The sequence below is a fragment of the Spinacia oleracea genome, chromosome 6 (genome assembly GCF_020520425.1).
Source record: "Spinacia oleracea cultivar Varoflay chromosome 6, BTI_SOV_V1, whole genome shotgun sequence".
Classification (NCBI taxonomy): Eukaryota; Viridiplantae; Streptophyta; class Magnoliopsida; order Caryophyllales; family Amaranthaceae; genus Spinacia; species Spinacia oleracea.
Genome location: NC_079492.1, coordinates 130,592,693 through 130,608,961, shown reverse-complemented (window position 1 = coordinate 130,608,961; position 16,269 = coordinate 130,592,693). Strand labels below are relative to the sequence as shown.

The 16,269-nt window shown below is 35.8% G+C and overlaps 2 protein-coding genes across 2 annotated transcripts; both read left to right on the top strand.

Annotated features, from left to right (window-relative positions):
* The first annotated feature begins 1,868 nt into the window (after positions 1–1,868).
* Positions 1,869–3,047, top strand: LOC110788797 (uncharacterized). Its single transcript, XM_021993435.2, has one exon. The coding sequence runs from the start codon at positions 1,869–1,871 to the stop codon at positions 3,045–3,047; it is 1,179 nt and encodes a 392-aa protein (XP_021849127.2).
* A 4,793-nt stretch (positions 3,048–7,840) lies between these two features.
* LOC110788781 (pentatricopeptide repeat-containing protein At2g15690, mitochondrial) lies at positions 7,841–10,158 on the top strand. The gene has a single exon (XM_021993420.2). The coding sequence runs from the start codon at positions 7,947–7,949 to the stop codon at positions 9,837–9,839; it is 1,893 nt and encodes a 630-aa protein (XP_021849112.1). The 5' UTR covers positions 7,841–7,946; the 3' UTR covers positions 9,840–10,158.
* The last annotated feature ends 6,111 nt before the right edge of the window (positions 10,159–16,269 follow it).

The following is a 16,269-nucleotide window of genomic DNA, read 5'->3' as shown; positions in this document are numbered from 1 at the left end:
AACTTTGTTTTATTCCTCCTTATTCAAGTTGGGCCAAATCGATTGGGCTTTGGGTAAGACAAACCTGAATTTCAGACTATCAATTCCTTAATATTCATGTTTTAATAAATTTTATGATATAATTATTTACTAATGAATTGTTATTATTTTCAGGAAATAAATAAATTTGATTATCGAGTTTAAGAAAAATAAATTACCGTACTAAATATATCAAGGACATAAATTAAATAAATCTTGTGTAATTGATTTAGAATATATATATATATATATATATATATATATATATATATATATATATATATATATATATATATATATATACTTCGATTGAAATTTCCATAAATTATATTTATCACTAAAATTGGTGTTTAATTATATTTTCATTAAAACTATGAATTTATATATTCGTTATTTATAATAATTCGAAATTTCTAAGTTAAATTATTACCATATTAATAACTAATTCAATTATTTAATATTTTGAAAGAAATTGGACTCGGAGTTCAGGAAGAACGATCCATCGAACAGGGAATATAAACTACGGTTGAGGTAACATCTATTGCTAACACCCACCATCCCCTTATGAAATGTGTTTTATGAGATTATGAAATATGTTTATAATGATGTGTTTTTATTGGATTGTGGGATACGAAATGTATTTATGAAGTGTGTTTTATGAATGATGATATTTAAATATGTTTATGAATGATTTTATAAGATGATGTTTATGAGTTATGAATAAGATACGAAACATGATAAATAAAAGTGTAACCGGTTCTGGCAGTTAGTGGGGTTACTATTTCTAGGTCGTGCACGTACCGCCGTACCGCAGGACACCCAACAAGGGAGAGTGCTCCTTGAGGGTTACCGCAAGCTAAAAAAAGAAAGAAACTAATTGGGTACGGGCGTATGTCCAACAAGGGAGAGTGCTCCTTGAGGACTATCGCAAGGTGGGAGACGTCTCGCAAGGCTAACTTGTCAGTTACCAAGTAAAATGAATGTTTTATGAAAGATAATGGGAAATGTTAAAGTTTCAAGACGTAAATGATGTTTTTATTACAATGAGTTTATTAAAGTGATTTACTATATTCTATTCTCCCTATTTGCAAATTAAATAAAATGAGTTGAAATGAGTTTACGTTGTTAGCGTAGTATGTTACTGGGCCTCGGCTCACGATGTTGCTTTTGTTTTAGGTACAAAGAAGATCATGGGATGCCTTAGAGTGAGGATAGCACCATCAAATTCACGATCGATGTTTAATAAAGATAATTATGTATCACTAGTAATAATGGATGAACTAATTAAACTCTAAGTCAAATTTCAATTATTGAATTGGATTTTAATATTTATGTTTAATCAATGTTAGGAATGTTTATTAAATTTCATTTAGATTTCGATGTAATTATTAAAGAATTAATCGAAGTGAAGTATAATTACTGTTACTCAACAGTAGTCAGTAAATGTAAACAGGTTATGTCGCCTTGTATTTCTGACGAGGGAAATACGGCATGTGACGCTCCGACTAAATTAGGGTTTCCGCTGCTAATTAAAGATAATTAACCTAATTAATGGTGTTTAGAAGTCGGGGTGTTACAGTTTGGTATCAGAGCCAAGGTTCTGCGACCATAAGTGCTAAACTTTACGGGTTTTGCACGAAATAAAATTTATTAGGTTTAAGCAAGAATTTTAAGGAATAAGTAAAAAGAATATGTTAAAATCATGCTAAGTTAAAATGAAATGAGTGTGAGTGATAGGAACGGGGAACGCAACGGGAATGTTTTCTTTATTATGATTTGCAGAATTTCTTAGTCTAATTTCAAGAAGAAAAGATTATCTGAAGCGTTGTATCCTTGCGATCAGATCGGCGATGACTTCAAGCGGAAGTATTCCTATTAACGGCACTAGAAACGATAACGATGTTAACGATGGCAATGGTAATCACAAATCTGCATTAACGCTGGAAGGAATGCAAGAAAGAATTGAAGAATTGCGCAAGGATCCCATTTTCGGTGACACCCCAGGAGAAACGAGTGATAATCGAATGGACTTAATGAGATTGATAATGTCGGAACTTCTGCAAGGAAATCGTCAGAAGCCAAGGTCAGAGCAAGAAGAATGCTCCAACATGTTCAAGAAGTTCGCTTCTCATAAACCCCCTACTTATGATGGCAAGCCAGACCCTACTAAATTTGAGGAATGGATTAGCGATATGGAGAAGTTATTTGATGCAACTCAATGCCCCGAGAAATGGAAGGTCAACTACGCCGTCTTTTACTTGAAAGGACAAGCCAACCTGTGGTGGAAAAGTGTTAAAGGAATCCAAAATGAGCCTGGTTTTGGTTGGGAAAAGCTGACGGAAGCTATGCGGGAACAATTTTATCCCTATTCTCTGCAACTGCAAATGGAATCGAAATTTATCAAATTGAGTCAAGGAAAGAAGAATGTTCTGGAATATGCAGTGAAATTCAATGAGCTTGCTCGATTTGCCCCTGACCTGGTGACTACTGATAGGCAAAGGATGAATCGATTTGAAGGAGGAGTAAACATTGAGATCCGTGATCGTCTCTCGAGTTCTAGAATTTCCACATTCCAAGAGTTGTATGATCGAGCAATTAACGTCGAAAGAATTATCAAGCTTCGAGAAGAAACATATGGAAAACGAAAAGGGAGCTTCGAAGAAAATCAACCGAACAATAAGAAACAAAATGTCAATGTCAGCTATCAAGGAGGGAATAACGGAAACCAAAACTTCAACAAGAATCGTGGATGCGCCAAGTGTGGAAGATGGAACCATACTGAGAAAGAATGTCGAATTGGTACGCGAGATTGCTTCAAATGTGGTAGCAAAGATCACAAAATCAGAGATTGTCCTCAAATACATCGAGAGCAAGGTGATAGGAGAAACGATGTGAACAAAGGAAATGGTGGCACTACAAATTTCAACCGTAATTCTCCACGTGGACCAACTTCGAATGGAAGAGTGTTTTTAATGCAGGGAAAAGACGATGATGCAAATGACAATGACGACTTCGCTAGTATGGAATGAAGAATGAAGCGTAATGACCTTTTGAAATCGTGTGATCGAACATCTAGAATATTTTAGAATAAATGATGGAAATTTTGAAAGTAATATGCGCTAATCGAGTATCTAACTAAGATGTATTACCATCATTAGTTATATAAATGTTATGCTTATGTATGAAATTTTCAACTAAAGAATTATGTGTTTAAGATATGCTTTATGGATCATGTTTATGCTGACATGATTGTATTGGTAATAACTAATCGTTACGTATGAAAGTCGTCTTCGATGGAAGTTCTCCTGAGCTCAGAGTACGAGATTATTATAACAAATGACTTTTACAAATTATTTGACTATTATAATTGTTAGGTAAATATTTATTTTCATTATATCTATCTTCAGAATTATAATTTTGTATTAAAAACATTACTACTTTTGGTAAAAAAATATTTTCAAACGGGATCTCACAAAGAAAAATGGGAGCCTAGTCTATGCTAACAAGCTTGCCCCTTTTTATGTTCTTTGCTCCTCGATCCTATTTTATGAAGTAAAGTAGAGATACAAAAGACGATGGCAGAATATAATTGACCTTAATGACGATTAAGATCAACATATAATTTTGCCCCTTTTGTATTCTTTACTCTTCGATTCTAGGTCTCGAGTTGAAGCGGAGTCATTAAAGAAGATGGCGGAATGAAGGCTAGACAATGTCGGAATTGGAATGAAATTGTGAGATCTTGGTTTTAAAATAAAATATCGTACTTTTATTCAAATGTTTTCGACTTTCAACAATCAATTCAAGTTTCGAGGACGAAACTTTTTCTAAGGGGGTAAGAATGTAATACCCCGAAATTTTTAAACTCGATTTATTAAAATTAATAATATTTTATTAAGGTAATTTTCGTTTTAATTATTAGAAATAATTTAAAATTTTCGTTATTTTAAACGTTTTTACGATTTATTTTAAACGATAAATTTATAAACGAAAATTTATTTATTTTTCGTTAACGATATATTTTACGAGACTTTGTTTTAATTAAACATTTCTATTTTTAGTAGTTTCCTAAAATAGCAATTTAAAATTCAGAAATTTGGCCTAACTACTTGAAATTACTAAAATGTCCCTAAAGGACAAAATTTGCAATTAGCTTCTTCCTCCCTTGCTTTCCACGTACATGGAAGAAGGAAGCCATTTTTTTTCTTCCTCTCTTCCCTTATTTCAGTCTACATTCATTTCCTTGGAGCCCAAGAACTTTTATTCTTCTAGAAACCTACCTAATTACAAATTCAACCCAATTTCAGAATTATTTCAATGCAAAAATCAAATTAACAAAATCTGAAATTTTCTCCCTTGTTCCCTTCCTGTTCGAACCACAGTCACCACTAACCACCACCGTCAACCACCGCATCCACCACACCCAGCCACCCCCGTCGCAGACTCAACCCAATTCCCTCCACCCTCACCACCTAGTCGTCTTGTCCACCGCCCAGAACCAACCGAGAAACACCACCCAACCTCCCCTGTTTTCCCTGCTCGAACCCCTTTCCCCTTCCCTTGTGTTCCTCCGCCGTGAAACCACCAGCATCGTCAAAATTCCGGCGCGTTCGCGTCTCGGTGCCGCCCAAACCCAGGCTCCGGCCACCTCACCTCCCTTCGCCGCACGCACAACCTCCCCTGCCATCCTCCTCACTCGACCCCCCCTGTTCTCTCTCCTAATCGCGCAACCACTGCGCCGCCGTGCTGCGATTACCGCCGGCTTTCTGCCTCCACCCAGTCCGCCCAGAACCTCCGCCCAGACCTCCGGTCACCATCACCCCTCTCCTCCCCCTCTCCTCCCCTGTTCGCGCCCCTCTCCCCCTTCCCTCGCCTGTTTCTTCCGCCTCAAACCACCATCACCGTCGCCTCTCGGCACGGTTTCGCCGCCCAGGCTGAGCCCCCAGCCTCCCTCCTCTCTTCCTCCTCCTCGTGTTTCTCATGTTCGTGTTCCCCCTTGCTGCTCGTGCCCTTCAATTTCAGAAACAAAGTTTCTGAAATTGAAACTTTGTTTTATTCCTCCTTATTCAAGTTGGGCCAAATCGATTGGGCTTTGGGTAAGACAAACCTGAATTTCAGATTATCAAATCCTTAATATTCATGTTTTAATAAATTTTATGATATAATTATTTACTAATGAATTGTTATTATTTTCAGGAAATAAATAAATTTGATTATCGAGTTTAAGAAAAATAAATTACCGTACTAAATTTATCAAGGACATAATTTATATTCTAAACCAATTTTAGTGATAAATATAATTTATGGAAATTTCAATCGAAGTATATATATATATATATATATATATATATATATATATATATAAAAAAAATTGGTGTTTAATTATATTTTCATTAAAACTATGAATTTATATATTCGTTATTTATAATAATTTGAAATTTCTAAGTTAAATTATTACCATATTAATAACTAATTCAATTATTTAATATTTTGAAAGAAATTGGACTCGGAGTTAAGGAAGAACGATCCATCGTACAGGGAATATAAACTACGGTTGAGGTAACATCTATTGCTAACACCCACAATCCCCTTATGAAATGTGTTTTATGAGATTATGAAATATGTTTATAATGATGTGTTTTTATTGGATTGTGGGATACGAAATGTATTTATGCAGTGTGTTTTATGAATGATGATATTTAAATATGTTTATGAATGATTTTATAAGATGATGTTTATGAGTTATGAATAAGATACGAAACATGATGAATAAAAGTGTAACCGGTTCTGGCAGTTAGTGGGGTTACTATTTCTAGGTCGTGCACGTACCGCCGTACCGCGGGACACCCAACAAGGGAGAGTGATCCTTGAGGGTTACCGCAAGCTAAAAAAAAAAAAAACTAATTGGGTACGGGCGTGTGTCCAACAAGGGAGAGAGCTCCTTGAGGACTATCGCAAGGTGGGAGACGTCCCGCAAGGCTAACTTGTCAGTTACCAAGTAAAATGAATGTTTTATGAAAGATAATGGGAAATGTTAAAGTTTCAAGACGTAAATGATGTTTTTATTACAATGAGTTTATTAAAGTGATTTACTATATTCTATTCACCCTGTTTGCAAATTAAATAAAATGAGTTAAAATGAGTTTACGTTGTTAGGGTAGTATGTTACTGGGCCTCGGCTCACGATGTTGCTTTTGTTTTAGGTACGAAGAAGATCATGGGATGCCTTAGAGTGAGGATAGCACCATCAAATTCACGATCGATGTTTAATAAAGATAATCATGTATCACTAGTAATAATGGATGAACTAATTAAACTCTAAGTCAAATTTCAATTATTGAATTGGATTTTAATATTTATGTTTAATCAATGTTAGGAATGTTTATTAAATTTCATTTAGATTTCGATGTAATTATTAAAGAATTAATCGAAGTGAAGTATAATTACTGTTACTCAACAGTAGTCAGTAAATGTAAACAGGTTATGTCGCCTTGTATTTCCCACGAGGGAAATACGGCATGTGACGCTCCGACTAAATTAGGGTTTCCGCTGCTAATTAAAGATAATTAACCTAATTAATGGTGTTTAGAAGTCGGGTTGTTACAATATCAGATATGTATTACAAAATACATCTCAGCCCACAAAACGATAAAATAGGGGAAAAACAAGCACTAAAAACAAACGCCATTTTTAAAAAACAAACGTCACTTTTCACATAAAAAACACAATTTGATTGTTGTGTTTTGCCCTTAGTGTTTTGTCCTTTAGTGCTTGTCTTTAGCTTATTCTGCGTTTTGTTGGCTGAAATGTATTTTGTAATACATACAGTATTTGATATTGGAATTTACTTCCTCACTTAAAGGTAGCGTTTCTTTTCTACCACATAAAAAGAAAAATAGATGAAACCTTTATGTGGGGCCCACTAATTCAATTTTCCTCTAATTTTTTACACTCCTTGTGTGACTTTCTTTTGAGCAATTTCCTTCAATATTTCTTAAAGAACGTCAAATTCCCAAAATGCTCCACTTTCTAACTTAATTTCCACCATACCGTCCACGTCAGCATTAAAACCGGTCTATTTTTTTTTAACAAAGCGACACTAAACCGCTATCTCAGGTAACTGTTGACATAAGTAAACCGCTATCTAAGTAAACCGCTATCTCAGATAGCGGTTTAGATATTCCCTAAATCAAAACTTAAAATGAGCTTCCAAAACAAAAACTTACAGTACCCCCGTTATGTTTTAAAGCAAACCGCCATCTGAGATAGCGGTTTTGTTTTAAAGCAAACCGCTATCTCAGATAGCGGTTTATAACATTGAACTGCCATCTGAGATGGCCGTTTGCTTTAAAACGAAACCGCTATCTCAGATGGCGGTTCAACGCTGAACCGAAAAAAAATTACTTCTCTTTCTCCCTTGTCGACGTGGACGGTATGGTGAGAATTAGTTTAGAAAGTAACGTATTTTGGGAATTATTGGATCTTTATGCAATATTGAAGGAAATCTCTCCTTTCTTTTCACCCTTCTCTCTTTAATGTCTTTAAATTTTGTTAATTTTGATAATTAATGGGAGCGGAGATTATGTGAATTCAGGTAAGAAAAGGGATTAAATACATCAAATAAGAGAAATTATCAGAAATATTATTGTTATATTATGGTCTCCCATACAAAATTTTTATCTATTTTATCATTTTTCAGGTGGTAAAAATTAAGTTTTAAATAATTTTTTAAGATGGTAAATAATAAAATTTTCGATTTTTAGATGGGGTAAAAGAAACAATTATCTAAAAAAAATAGAGAGAAAAAATAGATTTCAACCGTTAAACCCTACAACCCAAAAACCCCAGTCCTTAGCTGGAACTCTATCTTCTCTTGCTATTCATCCTCCAAAATTAAGTTCAACATCCATTGCTTCTCACCATTAAAAATGGCTTCCTTCATCGCAGTTCGCCCTCCTCTTCCATTTTATCTCTCCTCTATCCTCAAAGTACGATCCCAATTCAACCCATCTTCTTTCCCACCCTTAATCCCTAACATCAAAACCCTAAACTACCCGCTTCTCACTCGATCTCTCTCCACGGCCTTCGCCTCCGCCAACGACTTTCCTCGACCCCCGCAGCCCGATAATCAAAACCCTCTTCATCATAATCAGGGCTGGAACCACCAATCTCAAGGTGGCGGAACTGTTCCTCCTCCGCCTGTACACTCTAATTACACTCAAAGTCATCGCCCCCAACAGCAACCATCACCGCCAGCGCACCAGCAACCTCACTGGAATCAGCAAATTCAAGGGTTCCCAGTTCGTGAAAACCCTAACCATGGGTACCCACAAGGTCAATTTCCCGATCAACGATACACCCGTCAACAACCACCATCGCCGCCGCAACAAAGCAATTGGAATCAACAAAATCAAGGGCACCCAGTTCGTGGAAACCCTAATCATGGGTACCCACAAGGTCCTCCCGAACAAAGATACATCCGTCAACAACCACCAATGCAACAGCCGCCACACTCGCCTCCAAGGAACCCTCTTGAGTGGAACAATCAAGGCCCAATTCAGGGCTCCCCTCCTCAGTGGAACAATCAAGGCCCAAATCAGGGCTCCCCTCCTCAGTGGAACAATCAAGGCCCAAATCAGGCCCCCTCTCCTCAGTGGAACAATCAAGGCCAAAATCAGGCCCAGAAAGGCCCAGTTGAAGCTCCAAATGTGGACTTGAGGAGTATGGCGATGGAGGGGAAGGTGAAGGAGATAATTGAGTTGATGGAGAAAGGTGCCATAGCAGATGGGGAATGCTTTTATGTTCTGTTTGATAAATGTGGGAACCCTAAGTTGCTACAAAATGCGAAAAAAGTTCATGATTTCTTTCTCAGGTCTACATTCAGGGGTGAACTTAGGTTGATCAATAGAGTCCTTGAAATGTTTGCGAAATGTGGGAGTATGGTGGATGCACGGCGTGTGTTCGATCATATGCCTGACAGAGACATTGATTCATGGCATTTGATGATTAGGGGGTATGCCAGTAACTCCCTAGGGGATGAGGGGTTGCAGTTGTTTGAGAAGATGAAGGAGCTGGGATTGCAGCCGAATAGTGAGACGTTTCAAGCTGTTTTGTATGCGTGTGCGGGTGCAGAAGCTGTGGAAGAAGGGTTCATCTATTTGGAGAAGATGAGAACTGAGCATGGTATTGAGCCGCAGATGGAACATTATTTGGCTGTTTTGGATGTGCTTGGAGCGTCTGGGCATCTTATTGAAGCTCGGGAGTATGTAGAAAAGTTGCCAATGCAGCCGAATGTGGCAGCTTGGGAATCACTGAGGGATTATGCTAGGTATCATGGGGATTTGGATCTTGAGGATCATCTAAATGAGTTGATAGCTGACCTTGATCCTTCAAAGGCTGTTGCTGACAAGCTCCCTACCCCACCTCCAAAAAAGCGAATGGCAGTGAATCTTATGGAAGGAAGGAACAGACTTCCAGAGTTTAAAAATCCTTCTCTTTACAAAGATGATGAAAAATATAAGGCTGCTTTAAAGGAACAAGGTTACGTACCAGACACTAGATATGTTCTTCATGACATTGACCAGGAAGCCAAGGAGCAGGCCCTGCTTTACCACAGTGAGAGGTTAGCTATAGCTTATGGCTTGATCAGTACCCCGCCAAGGACACCCCTCAGGATCATTAAGAACCTTCGGATTTGTGGTGATTGTCACAATGCTATTAAGATCATGTCTAGGATTGTTGGGAGAGAATTGATTGTCAGGGATAACAAGCGATTCCATCATTTCAAGGAGGGAAAGTGTTCATGTGGGGATTACTGGTGAAGATTTCCATATGATCAAGATTTCTTAGTATGTGCAGTAAGTATGTATTGTGAGAGTTTTATTGGAAATCCTCTCAAGGTTAGGGAATGCACAGTGACACTTGGTGACCAAGAAAGAATTAGGAACTAGGCCTTTGTGCTACAGATAAGGATTTAACAGAAATAGGCACTAGGCAAGTTATCGTATATGTCTGAGTTTGAGTATGCAGGTGATCTTATTCTAATATCACTTTGCCTTGTGTCATGCTTATGTTTCATCAATATCAATATTTGGAAATATTTCAGTATAATTGAAATTTCTGAAGATCTATTAACCTTAAGCTATGTATACATTGGTTATGCTTTATGCTAAGCTTTTTTCTTACGTTTCTAGGATAAAGTCACATGTTGATGCACGAGTAATGCTTTATGCTAAAAAATTCTCCTGAATTTCCATGACTGGGACTCATGTTGTCACTCGAGTAGCTAATTTGCTAGAGTCAGTTTTTGTGGACTGTTGGCAAGAAGTTGATAGTTATGACCTTGCCTTTGATGGCAAAGAACTATCTCTTTACACAGCATACTGCTGTCACGTACTTGATGTTACCTTCAATTGTTCATTATCTCAGGCAAGACTTTTTCATGATGCATTTATTCATTTCTAGCTATTCTTGCACTATGTGTTTGTGTGCTGTGGGTGGGGGGGTTGGTTGGTTGTCAGCTTTAGCCTGTCTTTGTTTACGATTTATTTGACTATGATATATTTTCCGCTGTTAGTTCCTTTAATTCCCATTAAACGGGTTGTTTGCTGATTTGATCAGTGAATAATGAGCTGTTTGTGGGAGATTACTTAAATTACATTTGTTATATTATTTGTCCGTAGATAAAATCCTTACATTTGCTTGTAATTTCCAAGTTTGTATTTTTTTTGTCACTGTGACTGTTGCCTATTAACTTGGCCTCAAAATATCAAATTGGTCAGTTTAAGAATTTTCTGATGGCAGCTTGTTATATTTTAAGTTAAATCATGGAAACTCTCTCTTAATAGAAACCTTGGATGCACTCCAGTACTGTAGGAGGGAGAATGAACTGCTACATATTTGAGTACCAACGATGAAAGAGAGAGAGGGGGGGGGGGGGGTTCTGCAGCAGAAGAATATAATTATGAACCCTCTCAAACAATAATTTTAGACGTACAACAGTAGATGCATTCCGTTCATGCTTTATTACGGTAGTAGAAGTAGCTGGAAGTCTGGAATTGAGCATGAGATGGGAGGAAAAGACAGTTTAGGAGGTGAGTGAATTAAATTGGTAGGCAGCAAATTTCATTCAGTGATAGGATATGCTGGCGCAGGGGTTTTAGTGATTGGAAGAGGAGAAGAAATAGCAGGGAAGGAATCTGCAGTACAACTGCAGCAAGGGGGAGCACAGAAGCTCTTGGTGCTGAAATGGTGATGATTGGGTATGGGAGGAGAGGGAACAGTAGGGGTTGGAGGAGCAGTACAGGTGGGGGAGGGTTTGGACAATATAGATCAGAGCCGGAGGAAGGGGAGAAACTTTTTTGAGCCAGATGAAAATGTTTGATTAACCAGAGAAAAATTAGTTGCAGCAGGCCTAAATCTGGGTAAGGGTATGTACTCTAGATTGGTTGAACACCAGGTTGTGGTTGAGGAGCCTGCACCGGGGGTGGCTAAATGTACCCATGGCTGAAACTTCGGCTGGGTTGCCATGTCGAAAGTTAAATGTTTAATTATGAAAACCTAAAATAAACAAACTTGCATCTAGCCGTTTGGAATAGTATGGTTGTGTTATTCAGTATTTTCTGTTCTTCAGCTTCTTCTCATTGATATATTGCATGATTACGAAACTCATTCCTACACTTAACGTTGTTATTGGAACTTAATTTGGTGCCATGAAAGCTTTCATACAAAGTCTATAAATCTACGTAGTAGTATTTATTTCACAGACTCTTTTTCTATTTCATTTGTTCCTATTTCTTCTATTGTGTTCATGCTGATTGATTTTCTGATATCATAAAGTACATAGAGTATGTCACTGCTATGAGCTCTTCTTATAGGATAGTAGATCTTGTATGGTTTCTTACCACACACTGTGCTGACTCTTTTTTTATCAAAGGACAAGAAGTGGTAAGCTTTGACAGTAGGAAAGTTGATCCTGTTGCATTATAGGGAGGGAAAAAAGTAGTTGGGAGTTTTATTGAATCAGTTTATGTTAAAAGGATGCAAGCTTTCACATACATATAAACATCAAGATGATACTCTGAAGTGTCTCAGTTAGTGCTTACCGCAAGTTCTGGAGCAGGCGGCGCGTGAGGAAAATATTTCACCTCAGCTTCTAGATGGCTCACAATTGACGTTTTTGTATGGCCAACTCACAGGTATGATATATTTATAACTTCTATTAAGATCCTTGCATCTTTTTTGTGATTTGAGTTGGAATTTACCTGTTAAACTACTTCATTTTGTTGCATCTTCAAATTCTTTCTAGTTTCTACCCTCCTGACTGAGATTTCTTATACCTACTTAAGTAGGTAACATTTCCAGCAGCTACTTTGATGTCTGTATTTCATAAACTTTTAGGATTTTTTTGACTTCTACCACCTAAAAAAAATCCCGATTTGTTAGTTACCACCTAAAATAAAAAATGTATTTTACCACCTAAATAAAAATAAAAATTTTGAATTTTCCTGTGTAACTATCAGCACTAGCACCTCTTGTGTAAACTGTTAACGCTAATCATACGGAGTAGTATTTTATTACTTATGAGAAACATTAACCGCTTATAGTATTATAATTTATAGCACAGGTGGTAGGTATGATTTCTGTTGCTTGGCTTAGGTTTCATTGTTGGGTCTGAATTTATAATCTTAACAAAAGAGAATATAAAACGAGTTTAGTAAACGGATTTTATTCTGCATTGGGTTTTGGGCACTAGTGGAAAAAATCCCCCGTTGCAGGCTTGCTGCCCCCTTGATGAGGCGGGCATATAAAATTACGCCTCAACCGCCACTAAGTCAAGGCGGGTCAAACTATTTAGTGATAGATTGAGGCGGGCTTTTTAAAAGTTCGCTTCAACAGCAGCTATAGTATGACAGAAAAGACGGGCTTCTGGATGTGCGTCTCAACAGATATATGGCTGTAAAGACGGGTTTTTTTTATTGTGCGCTTCAACACGCCGGCCCAGATGCATGTCATCGCCTTATCGGATACAACTCCAGGGTTTCTAAATTACTATGCCGTTTTTTCTTGTTCCTTCCTCTCCCTCTCACTCTCCATATTTTGTCCGACTTTTCTTTACTGTTCTCAATCGCCATTAATTTTAATTTCTTTTTCTTCTAAAGCTGATTGCATTATTGGTGAATGATGAAATGTGGTGGTGATAACATTACTCTTGAGCTTTGCATCGATCTCGTTGCCGACACTGGTGGTAAAGTTAGTGTTTAATATGATTTTGATTTTCACTTTAATAACTAGCAATCGATATCATTAGGGTTGAGTTTTTAGTTTTCTTGGGTTGAGAATTTTAGTGCGAAGCTTTTGCTTGGTGTGCAGCAGATTCAGTTTCTGTTTTCTCGCTGCATTTGGATTGAGTTTCTTTGTTGAGATTATTAGGTTGTTCAAAATTCAGGTTAAATTGTTCCGGCTTCCGGTTGTTATTCAGTTTCTGTTTTCTCGCTGCATTTGGATTGAGTTTCTTTGTTGAGATTATTAGGTTGTTCAAAATTCAGGTTAAATTGTTCCAGCTTCCGGTTGTGATTTTAGATTTGGAGTTTTTTTCACTCTTTGATCTCTCTTGATGTCACATTTTTTGGGTTTTGTTCTTTATTTTTGTTTTTGGATATTTGAATTTCTTTTCTTCAAGATCAGTTGCTCGGTGGTAGAACTTTTTTTTTTTTTAAATTTTTTTTTATGTTAGATATATGGTCTTATTGCTTGAATTCGTTCTTTGTTTTTCCATTTATTTATAGTTTAATTAAACTATTTTATCTTTGATTTCGAAACTTAGCAGGTTTTCTTCCAGAAGAAATTGAATTAGACGGCGAAGACAACCATAACTTTGAAGATCTTAGCCTTGACCCTCGCCTTCCTCGAGCTCTTATGCCCACCCTCATTTAGCGTTTCGCCATCCCTTAAATTCTCGTAATTTCTTCTTCTTCTGCATTTTAAAATCTTTAATTTCTTCAAGGATTTTATTTTAAGTTGCTCAATATATATGCATTTTACGGGAAGGAAAGGATGTGGTTGCCAGAGCTACAAGGCATTTGCTAAATTGTTAAGCTTAAGATAAAGAGAAATACAACAAGTATGAAATATTGAAATTTATTTCTTTAATCAACGATTTTAGTTATGGGACGAAGAAAACATCTCATACGGAGTACTACATCAATGTGTCAATCATAAAAGGACAATTATTTAGATACGGTTGGGATAATAAATATAAAGATATTTGAGAGTAGGGGAGCAAATGAGTCGATGTGTTCGTGAACTACTCGTGAACAAAGTTGGTCACTAAATTCTTTAAGTAAACGAGACAAGCTCGAACAACTTTATGTTTGACTCGTTAATGTTCATAAACAACTCGTTTAACTTTATTTGTAAGCGTGATTATGTTCAAGTATAACTCATTCAAAACTCGTTCAAGCTCAAAAAAGTGTATAATATTTTAAAACTATAGTTTCTTTCTATATCTTTTGAATGATATCAATTTTTGTTAGGTATAAAAAAATTGCCATATATTTTTATCATAGAAAAATGAAAAATAAAATAAAAAATTGAATTGAATTTGGGAATGAAATTAAACTAATAAAATAAGTGTTCAGAAATGCTTGAATGATAATGTTCGTTAGAAAAGAAGAGGGAGATAAAGGTAAAAGTAACATTTATGAGTGAATTGAAGAGGGAAAAATAAGTAAAGAGGTCGAGATAGAAAGGGAAATATATAAAATGATGATTTTAAATATATATAAAAAAAGTTAAAAGGGTGACATGTGGTATAAATGCATAATAATATGCAATGTTTCCTGTTTTTAAATATTAGTGTAAAAAGATCGTTTTATCAAGTTTGATTTGTGCTCGTTCAAGTTCGAGCTCAAATACGAAATACAAGCTTAGCTTGTTTGTGAATACAGCTCAAATAAACCAAATTTTTAACGAGCCAAGCTCGAACAAGAATTTTTCTCGAGTTAGCTAGCTCAACAACTAATAATTCTTATCAAACTCAAATCGAACATAGTAAAACTCGGTTCATCTCAACAACTAATAATCCTTATTAAACTCATATCGAACATAGTAAAACTCGGCTCATCGAGAAAGAGTAATCAATGTAACATATAAGTCAATGAGATTTTGGTAGATAGTTAGCCACTAGCAAGTGATATTCAACGCATTCCCAATTTCCAAATTAGTATACTATTGACTTTGTTCTCCCTGTTTTTGGCTTGTTTGAAAGCTTGTGCTAGTCGAATTAAGTTGACTAACGCTTTGTTTTTTTTGGCATAATTGCAGTTTTATAAGTTATAAGTTTAATTCAAATCAATTCCAACTTATTATTTTTATTATTGTTATATATTTCGTACTACGTCTGCGTTCTATTTACCTGATTTCCACTTATTTTTCCTGAACTTATCTTATCTGAACTAATCTGAACTTATTAGAACTTATCAAAACTTAATTTAGTTATAAATTGTACTTGGTCAACCCTTATTTTTCCTGAACTTATCTTATCTGAACTTATCTGAACTTAACTGAAATTATCTGAACTTATCTGAACTTATTTTTCCTGAACTAAGTGGAAATAAGGTGAATAGAACAGGGCCGTACGTTTAACTTCTTGTTTACTACTAATTCATTATTAATTACTATAATTTATTAGTTATCATTATTATTATTTAGTAATTAATTACGTATTATTAGTTATTAATTATTGTCTATTACTACCTCCGTTCCTTAAAGTTCTTTACGCTACTATTTGCACGAACTCAAATGCAATATTTAACTACTAATATATACATTCCGTAAATGAAAAATTTATAAAAAGTTGATATTCTGAAAACACTACCGAGACAAATCTAACAAAATCTTACATGATAACGTTTTAATGTACTCCATATAATAGTGAGAATTAACGGTCAAAGCTTTTATGCTTTTGACACATTTTCCAAGGTGTAAAGAATTTTCAGGTACGGAGATAGTAACTAATAATTAATAATTATTTGTTATTAATCATTAGTTATTAATTGTTAATTTATTAATTATTTATTATAGTATTTGTATTTATTATTGTTATTATTTAAGTTAAGTCCAGTTCGATCAGTTCAGTTCAGGAGCATTCAGTTCAGTTTAGCTCTAAAGAACAGGGCCAATCATGATAAAGTTTAATCCATGATATCCATCTATCTTCAAGATCTTATTTCAAATAAAATGAGTTGACAT

Coding starts and splice junctions, on each gene's coding strand:
- LOC110788797 (XM_021993435.2), top strand. CDS start 1,869: ATGACTTCAAGCGGAAGTATTCCTATTAACGGCACTAGAAACGATAAC.
- LOC110788781 (XM_021993420.2), top strand. CDS start 7,947: ATGGCTTCCTTCATCGCAGTTCGCCCTCCTCTTCCATTTTATCTCTCC.